This window comes from Argiope bruennichi, chromosome 6, assembly GCF_947563725.1.
Source record: "Argiope bruennichi chromosome 6, qqArgBrue1.1, whole genome shotgun sequence".
NCBI lineage: Eukaryota > Metazoa > Arthropoda > Arachnida > Araneae > Araneidae > Argiope > Argiope bruennichi.
In genome coordinates, this window is record NC_079156.1 from 32512579 (window position 1) to 32526699 (window position 14121).

Sequence of the window (14121 nt, forward strand, 5' to 3'; positions counted from 1 at the left end):
TTTGTATAGAACTTACTCGGCCAGTTCGGTATTCAGAGGGTTAAGCCAAGCATACACGATCACACCACACCACACCACATTGATAGTGGTGACATTCCAAAATAGCATTCATGAATGCTTATTAGAATCGTATATCTGAACGAAGCATAAGAAATGTGGTGAATGTAAGAAATGGCCGACGAAATATGCTCCATAAAAGTCCAAAGAATAATATAAAAGTATTCTTTTCTTACTTTAGTAGATTTTTAGTTTCTCCGACCGCAACATGGATAATGTATGTTTTATAAATATATCCAAAAAAAGCATTTATAAATAAGTTGTCTTTTATACCTGTATTTTTCTTACAGCATAATTTGGAAGAAATTAATTACTACGAAAATATTTTGACGAATATTTGAATTACTACTGAAATATTTTGATTTGGAATAATTTTTGAAAGGTAGCAGTAAAATTTGAAACTTCATTGTAGCATTATCACGTGCTTTCTTTATTTGCAGAATGCGGCAAAACAATGCAACAGCCAACCGGAACTTTGTCGTCTCCGGATTTCTCCAACTCCATCCCCCCGCACGAGCCTGTTCACTGCGAATGGCGAATCACCGCCACGCAAGGGGAGAGGATCATTCTCAACATCACGGAAATCGACATTCACAAGTCCGAGAATTGCGAAACGGATTACCTGGAAGTCAGAGATGGATATTGGTACAAGTCACCACTGTTGGGTGAGTTTATTTTCTTACGTTTTAATCTATTGTACTGAAACATATAAAATGCCTCTAGTTTAAGAACAACAGGAAGACGCAGCATCAAAATCTAACTCAGCAAAATGTTTTAATGTCTTTCGCTCCTTTTTTTAAAAACATTCTATATTTCTCTATTTGTATGTGCAAACAATTATTCACTATTCTCTAAAGCACATTGTAATGTCTTGATCTAGACTGATCAAATAACGAAGCAGAATTTCCAGACAATTCTTTATTTTACAGCTCTATATATACAAAAGAACAATTTGTTCTAATCTTGGTTAAATAAATAGTTATTTACACTTATAGTAGAAGATACAACAGACGAAGCCGAAGGGTTTTCTTGAAACTCAGTTGGTTCTCGGACTCCGAACTAGTGGGCGTAGTCCAACAGTCTGCCTCCAATTCGTTTCTTCTCTCTCCTAAAAAAAATCTCCGCACTTTATTTCGGCGACAGTCTCCGCCTCTTAATTTACATTGGTCATTTGAGCTCTCTTTCGGCCAATCGGGGTTCAGCAATATGCTCTCTCAATGGCGCCAGTTGGTCGTGGGAAGATCCTTTGTGTGACGCACCTTTCATAACTGACTATTCTGGAAAACGGAGTTATCATAGTCCTTTCACAATGGGAAATATTTAGTATCCAGATGTTTGGACGCCCCTTTTTCTTTGAAGGTACTCTCAATATCTCTTGGACAAGGAATTCCCATATGTGGTCTTTCACTGTAGTCGCTAATGAACAGATGCGAGACCACCCAGGTGAAAAGATCCACCATCTGGTTATCTCGAGGAGTTTAGTAAGTAACAGCGACGACACAGCTGGCTGTAAATGTCTTATCAGTGCTGGGAAACGGGTAATGTTACTACATTGGCAATACATATTTAGAGGGTGATCTTTAAAGTCATATTAAACCTTTTAAATTCAAAGCTTTGTTTCATAAAGCAAGAATGTACCGTGTACCTATGTAAAGTAAGCTAAATGTAAAGTAACAACCAGCGTAAACAATCACCCTAAAACTTCCTCGCATGCTCTCTAATAAACGTGTCATGCTAGAGAACGCCTTCCATGACATTGGCGGACAATATTAGGAAAATATTGACTTTGATATGAATGTAGCATTTTTGCTGAATCTGTCATTCTTGGCGAGTTTTTTGGCGATTAATTCCTGGCATACGGTTAATAGAATCTGAAACCTGAATGTGTGCTTTAGACACGTTTTTCTCAATCGATTGAAACAAAGATTTGACACAGAACTACACTTGTAGTTAGAAAATCCAAGTTTTTAATTACCTGTTTCTAAAAGCAAAGACCTACATATAACCAAACCTTTGTTTGTTTCGTCTAAAATTTCACAAGTATCTACACTATAAGTGTTAAATCTATGCATCGAATTTTATCTAACTCCTCTTCGTTTTGTAGTTCTCTTGTGAACTTATATTCGAACAGCCGAAAGGACCCAATTATTCTGAACAGATTTTACTCCAAATTTGATAGAAATCCGCTAAATCGATGTAAAGACGGTATACCAAATTGCAACCGTCTTGCTCAAACTGGTTTTTAAATTAAAATTTTTCCCAGACAGACAGACGGAATATTTTCCAAAAGTGTGTTTTTCGAACTCGGGGAGATCTAAAATTGGAGATTGGTCAAAATCTCAAGTTCGAGTTTTTTGACGATTACTATACTTTATATTATGTATACGAGAAAGTAAAAAATAAAGGAGATCGACCAAAAAGTCCTTTTGGAAAAATTTACGCTGTATCATAATAGAAAAACAGGGAAAGGTTTCGAAGAGTTATCTGTCGATTCAGCGGAGACATTTGCGATTAAAATCCTTAACTTTCCGTGACTTGAAAAAGTCTCAGCTCTAAATTGAAAAATATATCCTCCTGTATTAGCATGCAATTTTTCCGAATTTAGAAATGGTGAAATAAAATTTAAATGAAAGAAAAATAAGTTAAAATGATATTTAAAAAATCTGAAAAATGCGCTTAGGGAAGTGGGGGATCCGAGGATATATATTTCAGTTAACTTCCTCATTTCGCTGCTATGGGCGCTGTAACTTGTCTCAATAAATTCAGCTTAGCCACTTTCCTAGAGTCAGGTTATACGAAAAATTTGAATTTAAAGGGCTAATAAAAGGACTTTATTGATATTCCTATGTATATTACATACTCTCTATTATATGTAGTCCTTTTTTTATACTGTGAAAATTTCGGTACAAACATGTTGCAATTCATACAGGTGTCTGATTCAAAATCAGTAAACATATATTAGATTTTAGTTAGCATTAGTGTTTGATTTGGAATGAACACAAATTGAAATATTTTTCGTTTAATTCTACATTCATTCTCAACTACCTCCATTTTTAAATCCACGAAATATCTTATTTCATTTGCAATGGATTGGTATTATTTTTATAATTGATAATTGTCATGCGCAACCTTTTTTGTTCAGGTGTAACTCCATTTTCCAACATTGAATTCTTCAATGTAGGCAATGTTTACCTTTTTCTTACTTATACCAATAGCTTCTATCCCTTTATTGAGACTATCATACTTACTCTCTAAGGTTTTTCTATAACAGCACTTTTTAAATAAAAAGTCACGGCAGTAGTCACGTAAATATATATAGTTAAAGAAATCCACCAGTCCCAAATATTGGTCAGACATTCCAAAACGCATATGCCTTTTATTTTCCATTTTTGGGGAGAGGTATTAAAATATTTCTGGCATGAAAACAGTTTGTTTTTAATTCCTGACTATAAAATCCCGCTCTGTGCACTGTTCTATAAATCAAACGAGACATTGAAACTTATTTGTTCCTGCAATACAATGACGGACGTAGTCATTTAATTTCTTTTTTAATACGTTGATCAATTTATGTTCACATTTGATCCTATTTTTATCTTAACGTAATGTTTTATTTTAAATTATTTCTTTAGTTTTGTAGAATGTTTATTTCATTTATTTATTTTTCATTTCTTCCTTTCTTATGTAACCAAGATTTTACTCAAGATTTTTCTCAACTACATTGAAGCAGATAAATAGTGTTAACATAATGAAAAAATGGTTAGGAATGGATAAAAAAAAAATATAAGCCTGATTGTTTGATTTGCTATCTATTTAAACTTTAATTTTATTTAAAATTTTATATTTCATATAATTTATATTCTCCCATTTATCTGGGAACGAGGTTTAATTAGGTAGGCTTTTAAGGCAACTAATTTGTTAATCTCGCTGTCCTTTAAGGTCGTTGACTAATCTAAACTCTACTATTTCCGACATTTCTAAGCTATTTCTCCTTGAAGGGTCCATTACCATGAGTTCATAATTGTCGATTGAAACGACAACTAATCGGGAATCTGTTTGATAATTTTCCTGGGAAGAGTGAGAAACAAAGTGGTTTATTACTGTGTACTACATACAATAAAAGGAAATCATTTATTTTAAAAATTTATTTATTTCAAAGTACTGTAACATTCAAAATTAGTATGTGCATAACAAATACATCAAGCAAAAATTTTTCAGTTATAAGAGTTATAAACGTGTAAAATGAGAGTTGTTAACCAGAAGAAAAATTCAGCATTTTGAGACATTTTGATATTGGTTGAGGTATTAACATGTAAAGAGATTTATTTTCTTCATTCTTTCTGGTACTAAACATTTTTCCAGCTTTCTGTAAATTACATAATATGTTTTGCACCTTATTTCTCTGAACTAATGGGAAACAACCATGGAAAAGAATACATATAAATATATGAATCCTTATTAATAAATAAATATATGCAGAATAGAATAAAACTTTTATTGCGGATTTCTTAAACACTTTAGAGATCAGTTACTAGCTCTCAGTATCAGCCTTAAATGGTTCCTAAATCTTGCTCATCAGGGAATTTAAAATAAATTACATGGATTAACATTTTGAGTACAACTAACATAATTTTACCTTATTTTAAAAAATTATCTATTTATTCATATCCTTTATTAACAGGGGTTTTTTTTTCTTTTTTATACCCTTCAATCCATAGACTTCGATTCCCTTCATTTCTTTTTAATTTTGTTTCGAGCCGCTATTTAATGTGAAGCACGTAATGATCGAGAATCTCTAACTTATTTAGTATAAAAAAAAGTCATAATTTTTTAACAACACTCAAATTTAGAATATGGAAATGAAAAACTAGAAATAATAAATTTTCCATCCGCATAGTAATAACTACGGATCTTTATTTATTAAGAAATATTCAAATCATGTTGATGATTTTTTTTATTGCCGTTGAATAAGTATATTTCAAAGAATATCATCGTTTCAAACCTCACTGAGTCCTTATTCTCTCGAAAAAATTAAAATCATGCTTGCCTGGTAACTGTTAAAGTATCCGACTAGGTTGAAAACATGAATTTGGAAGAAAATTCGCATTTCTAGTTTTTTTTTGCGGTTACAAAAAATAGATACGTTTTTGTTTCCAGTGATAACTTTATTTCGTCTCTATGTTAATTAGAAGCCAAATTATATCAAACTATTGACTTATAAGCGATGCTTATTTAAAAGCATATAAAACTTTTAATGCATTTTCTGAAGAACAAGTTTTTCCGTAATTCTACTGCATGAGTATCGTCATATCTCAAAAATAATCAAGATATCTTAATGAAATTTATAATTAATACTCTTTATGCTATGCCAAATGTAATGAACTATGGATTTGGTGCATGTTCTAGAAGTGGATTAATGACTGTTTAATGTAAATACTGTTTAAAAAAATTTCATATATTACACACAAAAATTTTATTTTTTAATATAATTCTTAGATAATAGCTAGATAAACTCTAAGACTCTAACGCATGTAATGCTACAAAGAAAAACGAAAAACTGTTACAATTTCTTTCCCCCAGAACATTCCTAGTTTTTGTAAATAAATGCTGAAATTTACATCAAAATATGCTTCAAACGCTACATATATATTTAAATAATTTTGATTTTGGTCATCGTTTTATTCTTATATTAAAAAAATAATATCATATAAACATTAAAATATTTTCTTTGAAAAATCTCATCTGAACTTAATCGGTCTCAATATGATATCTTCAGCCAAAACCAGATCCGGATAAACGATTGCAGATTCCGATTTTCTATTTTAGTTTCATTTGTCAATATTTAAAATCAGATTTTTTTTTTTTGCCAATTTTTAATCTCTTTTCTATAAGACAATTTCAATAAGACAACAAAATCTTGAATCACATTTATAAGAATTAAAATCAGTGTCTCGTGTTTAAAATAACCTCAAATTTAAAAATAATAAAAAACAACCGAAAAAATTATTTTTCTTTGCATATAAAAATGCTCATAACAAATCTACAGGATCCTAAAATATCCATAACAAATCTACAGGATCCTTTAAATCCTAAAATATCATTCTGAATATTAAACAATTCTTAATTTTAATTTTTATGAGTACACAATTCTTGTAAAAGAAATAAAAGAATGAAATCAAATATCTCTGGGGAAAAAACAGTCCTAGAAAAAATATTGTCGGTACTTAAATTTGTGGGGACAGTTTGTTTTGCATATTTGATAATTAAACCTTGACCAGGACAAATCACCCCTACCCCTTCCTTTTTTTTTTTTTTTTTTTTTCAACCCTTCACCTATTCAATGTGTGGTCAATCCCCGATTGAAGTTCGAAAAATCTAGTCACTTTATTAAAAGCTTTGCATTATGCGATTGCTAAAATATCTTGCAAGCGCAACCAATGTTGTAAGTTCTGAAGTTGAAATTCTCCCATACAAAACCGACTTACAGTCAACAGAGAATGGCCGTAAAGCATTCTACTTTAGAAGGGGACAAACTATTCTATCTATATCCATACACCCTTTTAAACGCTTCACAACCGTGCATCGGAATTGTAGAAGAGGCACACAAAAGCACGCAACCAGCTCGGTACAAAGTGCCGATTTCCCCCTTTGATGCTGCTGAGTGTCGACTATGTCGAGACACAACAAAGCACCGCCAGCTGTAATAACCGGGATATGCGACGTTCGAAATGGTGTCGCCTTTCCCAACACCACGACAAGTAGCAAAGAGGCCAATGCGGCTGCCAGGGAGAAGGCCATAAAAGCGGGATGGCAGGCGAATGTTTGCCATCCCAGGGATGGGGGGGGGGTCGATTGTTTACGTTGTAATCAAATGTGAAATCCAGAAGGGTGTGTTCTAAATCGATAGTGTCGCGAGACTCGCTTTAATCTCTTGGGTAGGGAATTACGTGTCATCGATATTGGCGTCTGGCCTCCAAAACGATTAAATTTAATGTTGTCCGTTCTGTAATTCTTGTGTTATGTCTTTCAATCCAAGCTGTAAAGTGAAATTTGAATTCCCAAATAAAGATAAATGCGATAAAGGGTGCTTACTATATCCATCGAGCGAGGCGTATCAAATGAATGATTATTAAGGACTAAATTGATTACATTTCAGTAGGCTTTCTGTCCCCCCCCCCAAAGGGAAATGTACATTGCTGAAGTTTCTTTTATATTTTCATTCATAAGTGCCCTTTAAAATATATTATGAAACAGGACTTTGATTATGTATTATTTTAGCAACTTAACTTTCTGTATTGACACAAATAAGAATACTATAAAAGTTTATATCTTTTTCATTGCAGCTTCATAATTGTTGTTTTTAGAAGACTTTTGACGTTAACTATGAAAATAAATATCGAAAGAAAATGGCATCTTAAAATTAAACAAAAACATTCTGGTGATTGATGGCAGTTTAATTCTAAATATATTATTTTTTAATGATCTTTATAATAGAGATATCTAATTTTGGATACAATTAACCACAATATAGCCATGATTATAAAATTAAAATGATACAAACATGTATATCTAGTAGTAAACATTATTAAACATTTTCTTTGTGAAAAGTGCCAACACATTTGTAAATGCATGCAATTACTTAGAAAACTTATATTTTCATTAGACTTGAGTGGTGGCAAAAGTATAAATAAAATAATAATTGAAAATATATAAACTAATTTCTTTAAATGTGATTTGGCAACACGAAGCTAAATAAAGCGGATAATTTGAATAGTTTTAATTTATATTATTGGATGTTGAATAAAAATTAATGGAAAAAATTTTCCTTTCCCTTTCATTATTTTTTTTTCTTTTTAACAAAAGAATAATGAAAATGGTGCAAGAATTAATGGAATACTGATTTTTCCCCCTTACTGATATACAACAATATATTTCATTACATGGATGGAAGAATAAAATATATTGTAGTATTATCTGGTTACTTATGCTTATTATTACTGGTTATTTTTCCTTAGCGTTGTTGAAATTAATCTTCGTTTAGAATTCGGATTATATACTAACATAATTTGAGTTAGAGCAGCATGTCTTTGTAGAATAGGTAAAGTTTAATTAAAACTCTTCAGATGCTTTGAGACAAGAGAATAGACTCTTAATATTATTTCTTAATTACATTGCGAGTTGCCAACAATAATTACCGTCAATCTTTAAGAATCGATAATGTCGTTAGACTAGCCTTAATAAATTGGAGATTACAGTACCTCTTATCCTAAGTGAATGTAGTTTAATGCGGTTTCACATCTCCATGTTCAGATTATATCATAACCCCTTGAGAATTACCACTGAAAACTGGTATTAATTTGGTAGGAAGGAATCTTAATAATACAGATATGTTTCGTTAAAAAACCTTCGTTAGAGTCAATTCGTTAATCAAATTTATATAAGAGTTCACTAATGGCTCATTTATACGTTGAGAAAATGATCATTTAGAGAAGTTTAATACATTTATACTATAACTAACTAACTTCAAAGGTTAGGTTTCTGGTCTGTACAATTATTTTCATGTCAATTAAATCATTCTAAAATATGCACTTTTCTCTAAAATTAATAATCTCTATTAATAACTAGCCGTCTTTGGCGACCAGCCTGTTCGCCAATCTTAATGTTCGTTTAAATTTTAATAATTAAATAGGTTGAACCAGAGTTTAACCCCCTTCTTCGCCAAGTTAGATAACGCGCGAAAGCTGGCAATCTTTATTATGCACTATAATTGAACATCTGCTCCTTTGCTTTTGAACATTTCGCAAGACCGTTGTTGGCGATTTTTAAAAATTGTGCCAAGCAGGGAGTTAAACTCCAGTAATATTTATATTAATATTTTACGCAATTGCATTAAATATTTTACGCAATTCCAACTTTAATAGATTCTTCATCAAAATATTTTAAAACTTCAAATTTTGAGAGTCATATAATTCACTCATAATATTATAAAGGCCTTCAGTCATAACGTAATATGTATCTCTCTCATTTTCTGTTACCTCCCGTAGAATTTATGCTTTAAATTAAAGTGTAAATGATTAATCTGCAATTAATATAATAATATTTTTTACTGAAACAAAGCATTTTTTTTAATAATATGATTACTGATAACAGAGTCACTGAGCGTTTAAACTTTATGGGCACTAAAGAATATCTTTCTTAATTTATGTAATATCTCAACAAAATTTTCTCAGATTCATCATGAGCAGATCGATTCATTAACAATATTTAATTTTAAATGCATCAAACACTAAGAAAATAAAATGAATCGTTTAAAATAATCGGTCGAAAACCGGTTTAAAAAAACTACTTAAAAACGATGTACTTAAAACTATAAGCATATACAAAAAATATATAACTAACATAAATACAATTTAATTACAAAAGCATGCAACTAACCTAAAAATAATTTAAATCATTGAAAACAGGTTAAAAAAAAAACTACTAAAAAAGCGATGTACTTAAAGCTATAAGCATATACAAAAATATATATAACTAACATAAATACAATTTACTTACAAAAGCATGCAACTAACCTAAAAATAATTTTAATCATCCGTTGATAATGGTTGTCATGTCAACAATCAGAACACAATGCGCATGCGTGAATTTTCTTCACCAGTTACGTAACGCAAATGCGTGAATTTTTCTACGCCATTTGGGGTAACGCTATGCAGATTAGACATTTTTAATTTCCTTTATTCTGTGTTATTTTAATTCAAAAGTACTTCAGAATGAATCTGAAACATGGATTAATTAACAATGTTTCATTTTAAATGCATAAAACATTAAGAAAATAAACAGAATCGTTTGAAATAATCGGCCGAAAAATGTTAACCCTAGCCTCATTACTGTTGGGAGAAAAAAAAATTGAAGCCTTACTTATATGGCGGTGGGGAAAATGGAAGATTTTTTTTGGCGGGAAAGTTAGTTTTTAATTAATAATTAAAATTCTAATTAAAAATTCAAAAAAAAAGGGACCCCAGGTGCACATTCCCGACCTCTAAGGTATACATGTACCAAATCTGGTAGCTGTATGTCAAATGACCTGGCCTGTAGAGCGCTAACACACACATTGAGCTTTATTTATAAGTATAGAATTATAGATAAAAGCAAATACATGTCTATTCGCCGTCAACGAATCAGATGATTTAATCTTGAGCTAGTACTAAACTCATCATAAATGTATTTTGGAATGCGGTAGTATATTGAACAGACTAGGTGTTGGAGTATTTTTAAAAATTTTAATTAAACATTAAACACATTTTTTTAAAGTTTAGTCTATGATTTCTGGAAATATTATAACGCAAAAATCATGTTTAGACAATCTAAAATTTTAAAAATTATAATTTTGATGTTGTCAACTTAGTTGGTGCACAACTTTTTTTAAAACATAACCTGCATTTTATATTTTGCATAATACATTCCTACAATACATTCTATTGTTGCGAGGGAAATTGATACAGTTCTTGTTTCTGAGAATATTTAAGCGTGTGGTTTTCTCCAATTATTGTTTGCCCTAAAATTTGTTGAAGGTTTAGGAAAATATGTTCTGTCTATTATATGTGTTCCTTTATGGAGAAATACATCCATGAGTTCGCAATGCAACTGTCATACATTTATCTGCCATATTCTTTTAAAATACACAAATTTCAGTGCCATTTAGATTTATCCACTTGTTTAAATTACGCTAATATTTTAGTTTAACATTTTTCATCTACCATTTCATAATTTTACTATACTTTTACATTCATATAATTTTAACATTTTCAAAAAAGAAAGTATTGAAGTTAGAGGTTAAAAAGAAATATTCTTCCATATTGGTCCTTTACAAATAAATATAGCAACAATTCTTCACCGCTCTAGAATAATCTCTTTATTTTCCTGCTTACATGAATTTTTACCTGCTTTATTTGATCTCAAGGAGCTTTTGAATCTGGCAGTTTTAATGTATATAGCGTATCTAGATATGCTCATCTTGAAAATGGAAATCAAGATACGATATTTGTGTGAAAATTGGTAGGGCTGATCTCCCAAAATTATTCAGGGCGATCTAATATTGCTGTTATCCACTTCTCTCGCATAAAATGTATGTGGATATTGCTAAAGAACCATGAACGCCACCATTGTTCAGATTCTTATTTCTGGGTCATGCACATGAGAGTTTTATGCTTCTTAATACAATGAAGAACATCCATACATTTTGGACGCTTTGTTTTTAATAGATTCAAATCAAAATGTGGCACTGAACTGCAGTTTCAGTCGCAAGATCATACAAAAGTTAATTTAAATCATTGCAGTTTTGAGCTATTGCATTTACAGGTATGGGACAAAAAAAAGGATCAACTCTATAACGGGTTTGATTCAAAGGTTTAAAAATATCTATGCTCTACATACTCTCTCACTGGGGGTGGGGGTGGGGTGTAGTACCTCAAAAATGAGAACGAGTAGTTTTCGGTATGGTGGTTCGTTCCCCCCGCCCTGGAAGTAGCCAGTCTCCACCTATACAAAAAGAGGCGGAGATTGGCTACCTCCTATCGATGACAGGAAGTTCTTCCCAAGGGAAGGGTTGTTCCCTTACCGGTGAGGGCTCTAAGGACTCAACCACAGTTCTCTCCAGTAAGTCGCAGTGATCCGGTCATCCCACTTTATCCGCGTGTCTTCAGGCGAATCGAAGTCGTCAGTTTGTGAGTGTCTAGATGCTAAAATTAGGTGCCAAAATTTATATATCTTAGTCGTTGCGTTTTTAAACAATCTTGTCTACATGCATGTACAAGTGCAGACCATCAGACAGCTAACTCCTTGATGAATTTGGTTCAAATTCTGGTACTGATCTATATTTTAGGTATTAAATCTTTCTAGTAAATTTTATTCATTTGCATTTTTACACTTTGTAATTACCGTATTCGTTTGTACTCAGAAAATCAGATACACTTACAATGAATGGAATTCGTATAGATTGTGATAAATATCTCCAAATCTGGTGTAAAGACAGACCACATTCCAAATTTCATCTCTCTAGCTCAATTTTTTTATCAGTTATCGCATTCAGAGACATACAATCATGATTTCAACAATTTGGACTCGGTGAGGACTCAAACGCAGAGATTCTTCAAAATTTCGAATTTATATTTTTTAAAGATTATAACGATTTCTTCTTACAAATGGAAAGATAAAAAAAAAAAAAAAAACGATATGTCAGTCACAGAAGGTGTGGCAACGCGTGATGAGTTCCATTAAAGAGCTTTCTGAAAGAGCATTCACTCGATGACCGGCCCTTCTTCCAGCCATTAATCGCAACACACCATTCATCAGCCCGAACCTCGGGTTACATCCACGCGGATGGAATAGGGTATTGATCCGGCCGCCTATTGGACTCCGATACACCACTTCTGAATTTGAACAGATGATGCGGAAGTGGATGAGGTTCATCCACACTCCTTGATGTCTTTTTCACCGGATGATTTTCAACACGAAACGGCCAGCGGCAGCTCGAAATATTCGGAGATGAAAACATATGCCACTAGAAGAGTTAAAAGCAGAAATACATAAAAGGCATTCAGGAAGAGTATGTTTGAGGTTTTAATATATTTTTTATATATTTAATGTTTTTAAAAAGAAGGACCAAATTTAAAATATTTTGCGGTCTTTGGTGTCAGGATTATTAATCGCGTGTTCTTTCAATTAAATCTCTTAATCATACATATCTTAGATTTCATAATTCCTCCAAGAAACCAGCGGGAGTGTCCCCCAAATGTTTCTCGCACATTCTCATATGAACTTGTCGTACCAGAGAACACGTTACATGGCATTGGCGTACAATAGTTACGAAATATTAATTTTTTTATATAAATTTTGCATTTTTACTGAATTTATCTTGTCAGCCTTCGTATTAAATTCGACGTATTTAAGACACTGCGTAAATCGTACTCTTGGCCCTAGATGGAGCTACAGAAAAAACGAGAGACGCACCCTTGGCTTAAAATCGTTGACTTCTAAATTCAATGGGCTTGTCTATGACAAGTGCCATTAGAAACAACAACAAGACAGTGCGTTTTTGAACGTCCGCGTTTGCATGTTTTAGAATATACTGATCGACAAACAGTCAAAACGTTATTATATTTAGCTCAAACTTTCACAAATATCCACACTATAGATGTTAAACCTCTGTACCTAATTTTCTCCATCTAGCTGTCTTTGTTTTATAATTATTGTGTTACTCGAACAGTCAGACAGATGGACATCCACTGAACAGATTTTACTCAAAATTTAATAGAAATTTACAAATTCGTTGTAAAGACAGAATATCAAATTTCAACTGTCTAGCTCAATTGTGTTTATTATTTATCTTTGTCACAGACGGATAGACGGACGGACATTTTCTTAAAATGTATTTTTCTAACTCACGGAGGTCTAAAACCGGAGATTGATCAAAAGTTCGTCACGAGTTCGAATTTTTTTGAGGATTACTATACTTTCTATATACTAAGTATACGAGAAAGTGAAAATTCTGAACCATTCAATTGTAACAGTCATTGAAGCAAGGTATTTTAATAAAATTACATATGTTTTATACATTCTGTATAGAACCAAACTAAATAGAGTCAAGTTAAATAGCATTTTAATGCATTTATAAAAGTATCTGTCCTTAATTTTTGAATTAGCATTTTCACTTTCTTATTCGTCATGGCAATTAAATATTAAACCAATTGTTCTTAAATGAACAAAGATTTAAAAACAAAATTTTTCTTCCTTAGCTTTAAATATGGATAAAAAAACATGCAGTTAAATTTATATGAAGCAGTGAAAATGGCCTAAATTTTTTTGCATTATTTCTGATATGAATAATAAAATGTTAATCAATATATCCGATAACAATATCTAACGTAAACAATGAAAAATTACAAAACATTAGTGTATAGATATATTAGACAACTGGCTGATTTTAATATTAATTTTAATTTTGAACTTCGTCATCAAAGCTGTTAAGTTCAACTTTCTCCATCAGCTAGAAAGTCTTTGAAAAATGAT

General features: G+C 31.7%; 1 protein-coding gene across 1 annotated transcript in view; it reads left to right on the forward strand.

Annotated features, from left to right (window-relative positions):
- The window catches only part of LOC129971523 (tolloid-like protein 1), a 346326-nt gene that overhangs the window by 241541 nt on the left and 90664 nt on the right, over positions 1 to 14121 (forward strand). Inside the window, exon 8 of the mRNA XM_056085378.1 lies at positions 498 to 722. Within this exon, the coding sequence (XP_055941353.1) occupies positions 498 to 722 (225 nt within the window). The remainder of the gene's footprint in view (positions 1 to 497; positions 723 to 14121) is intronic.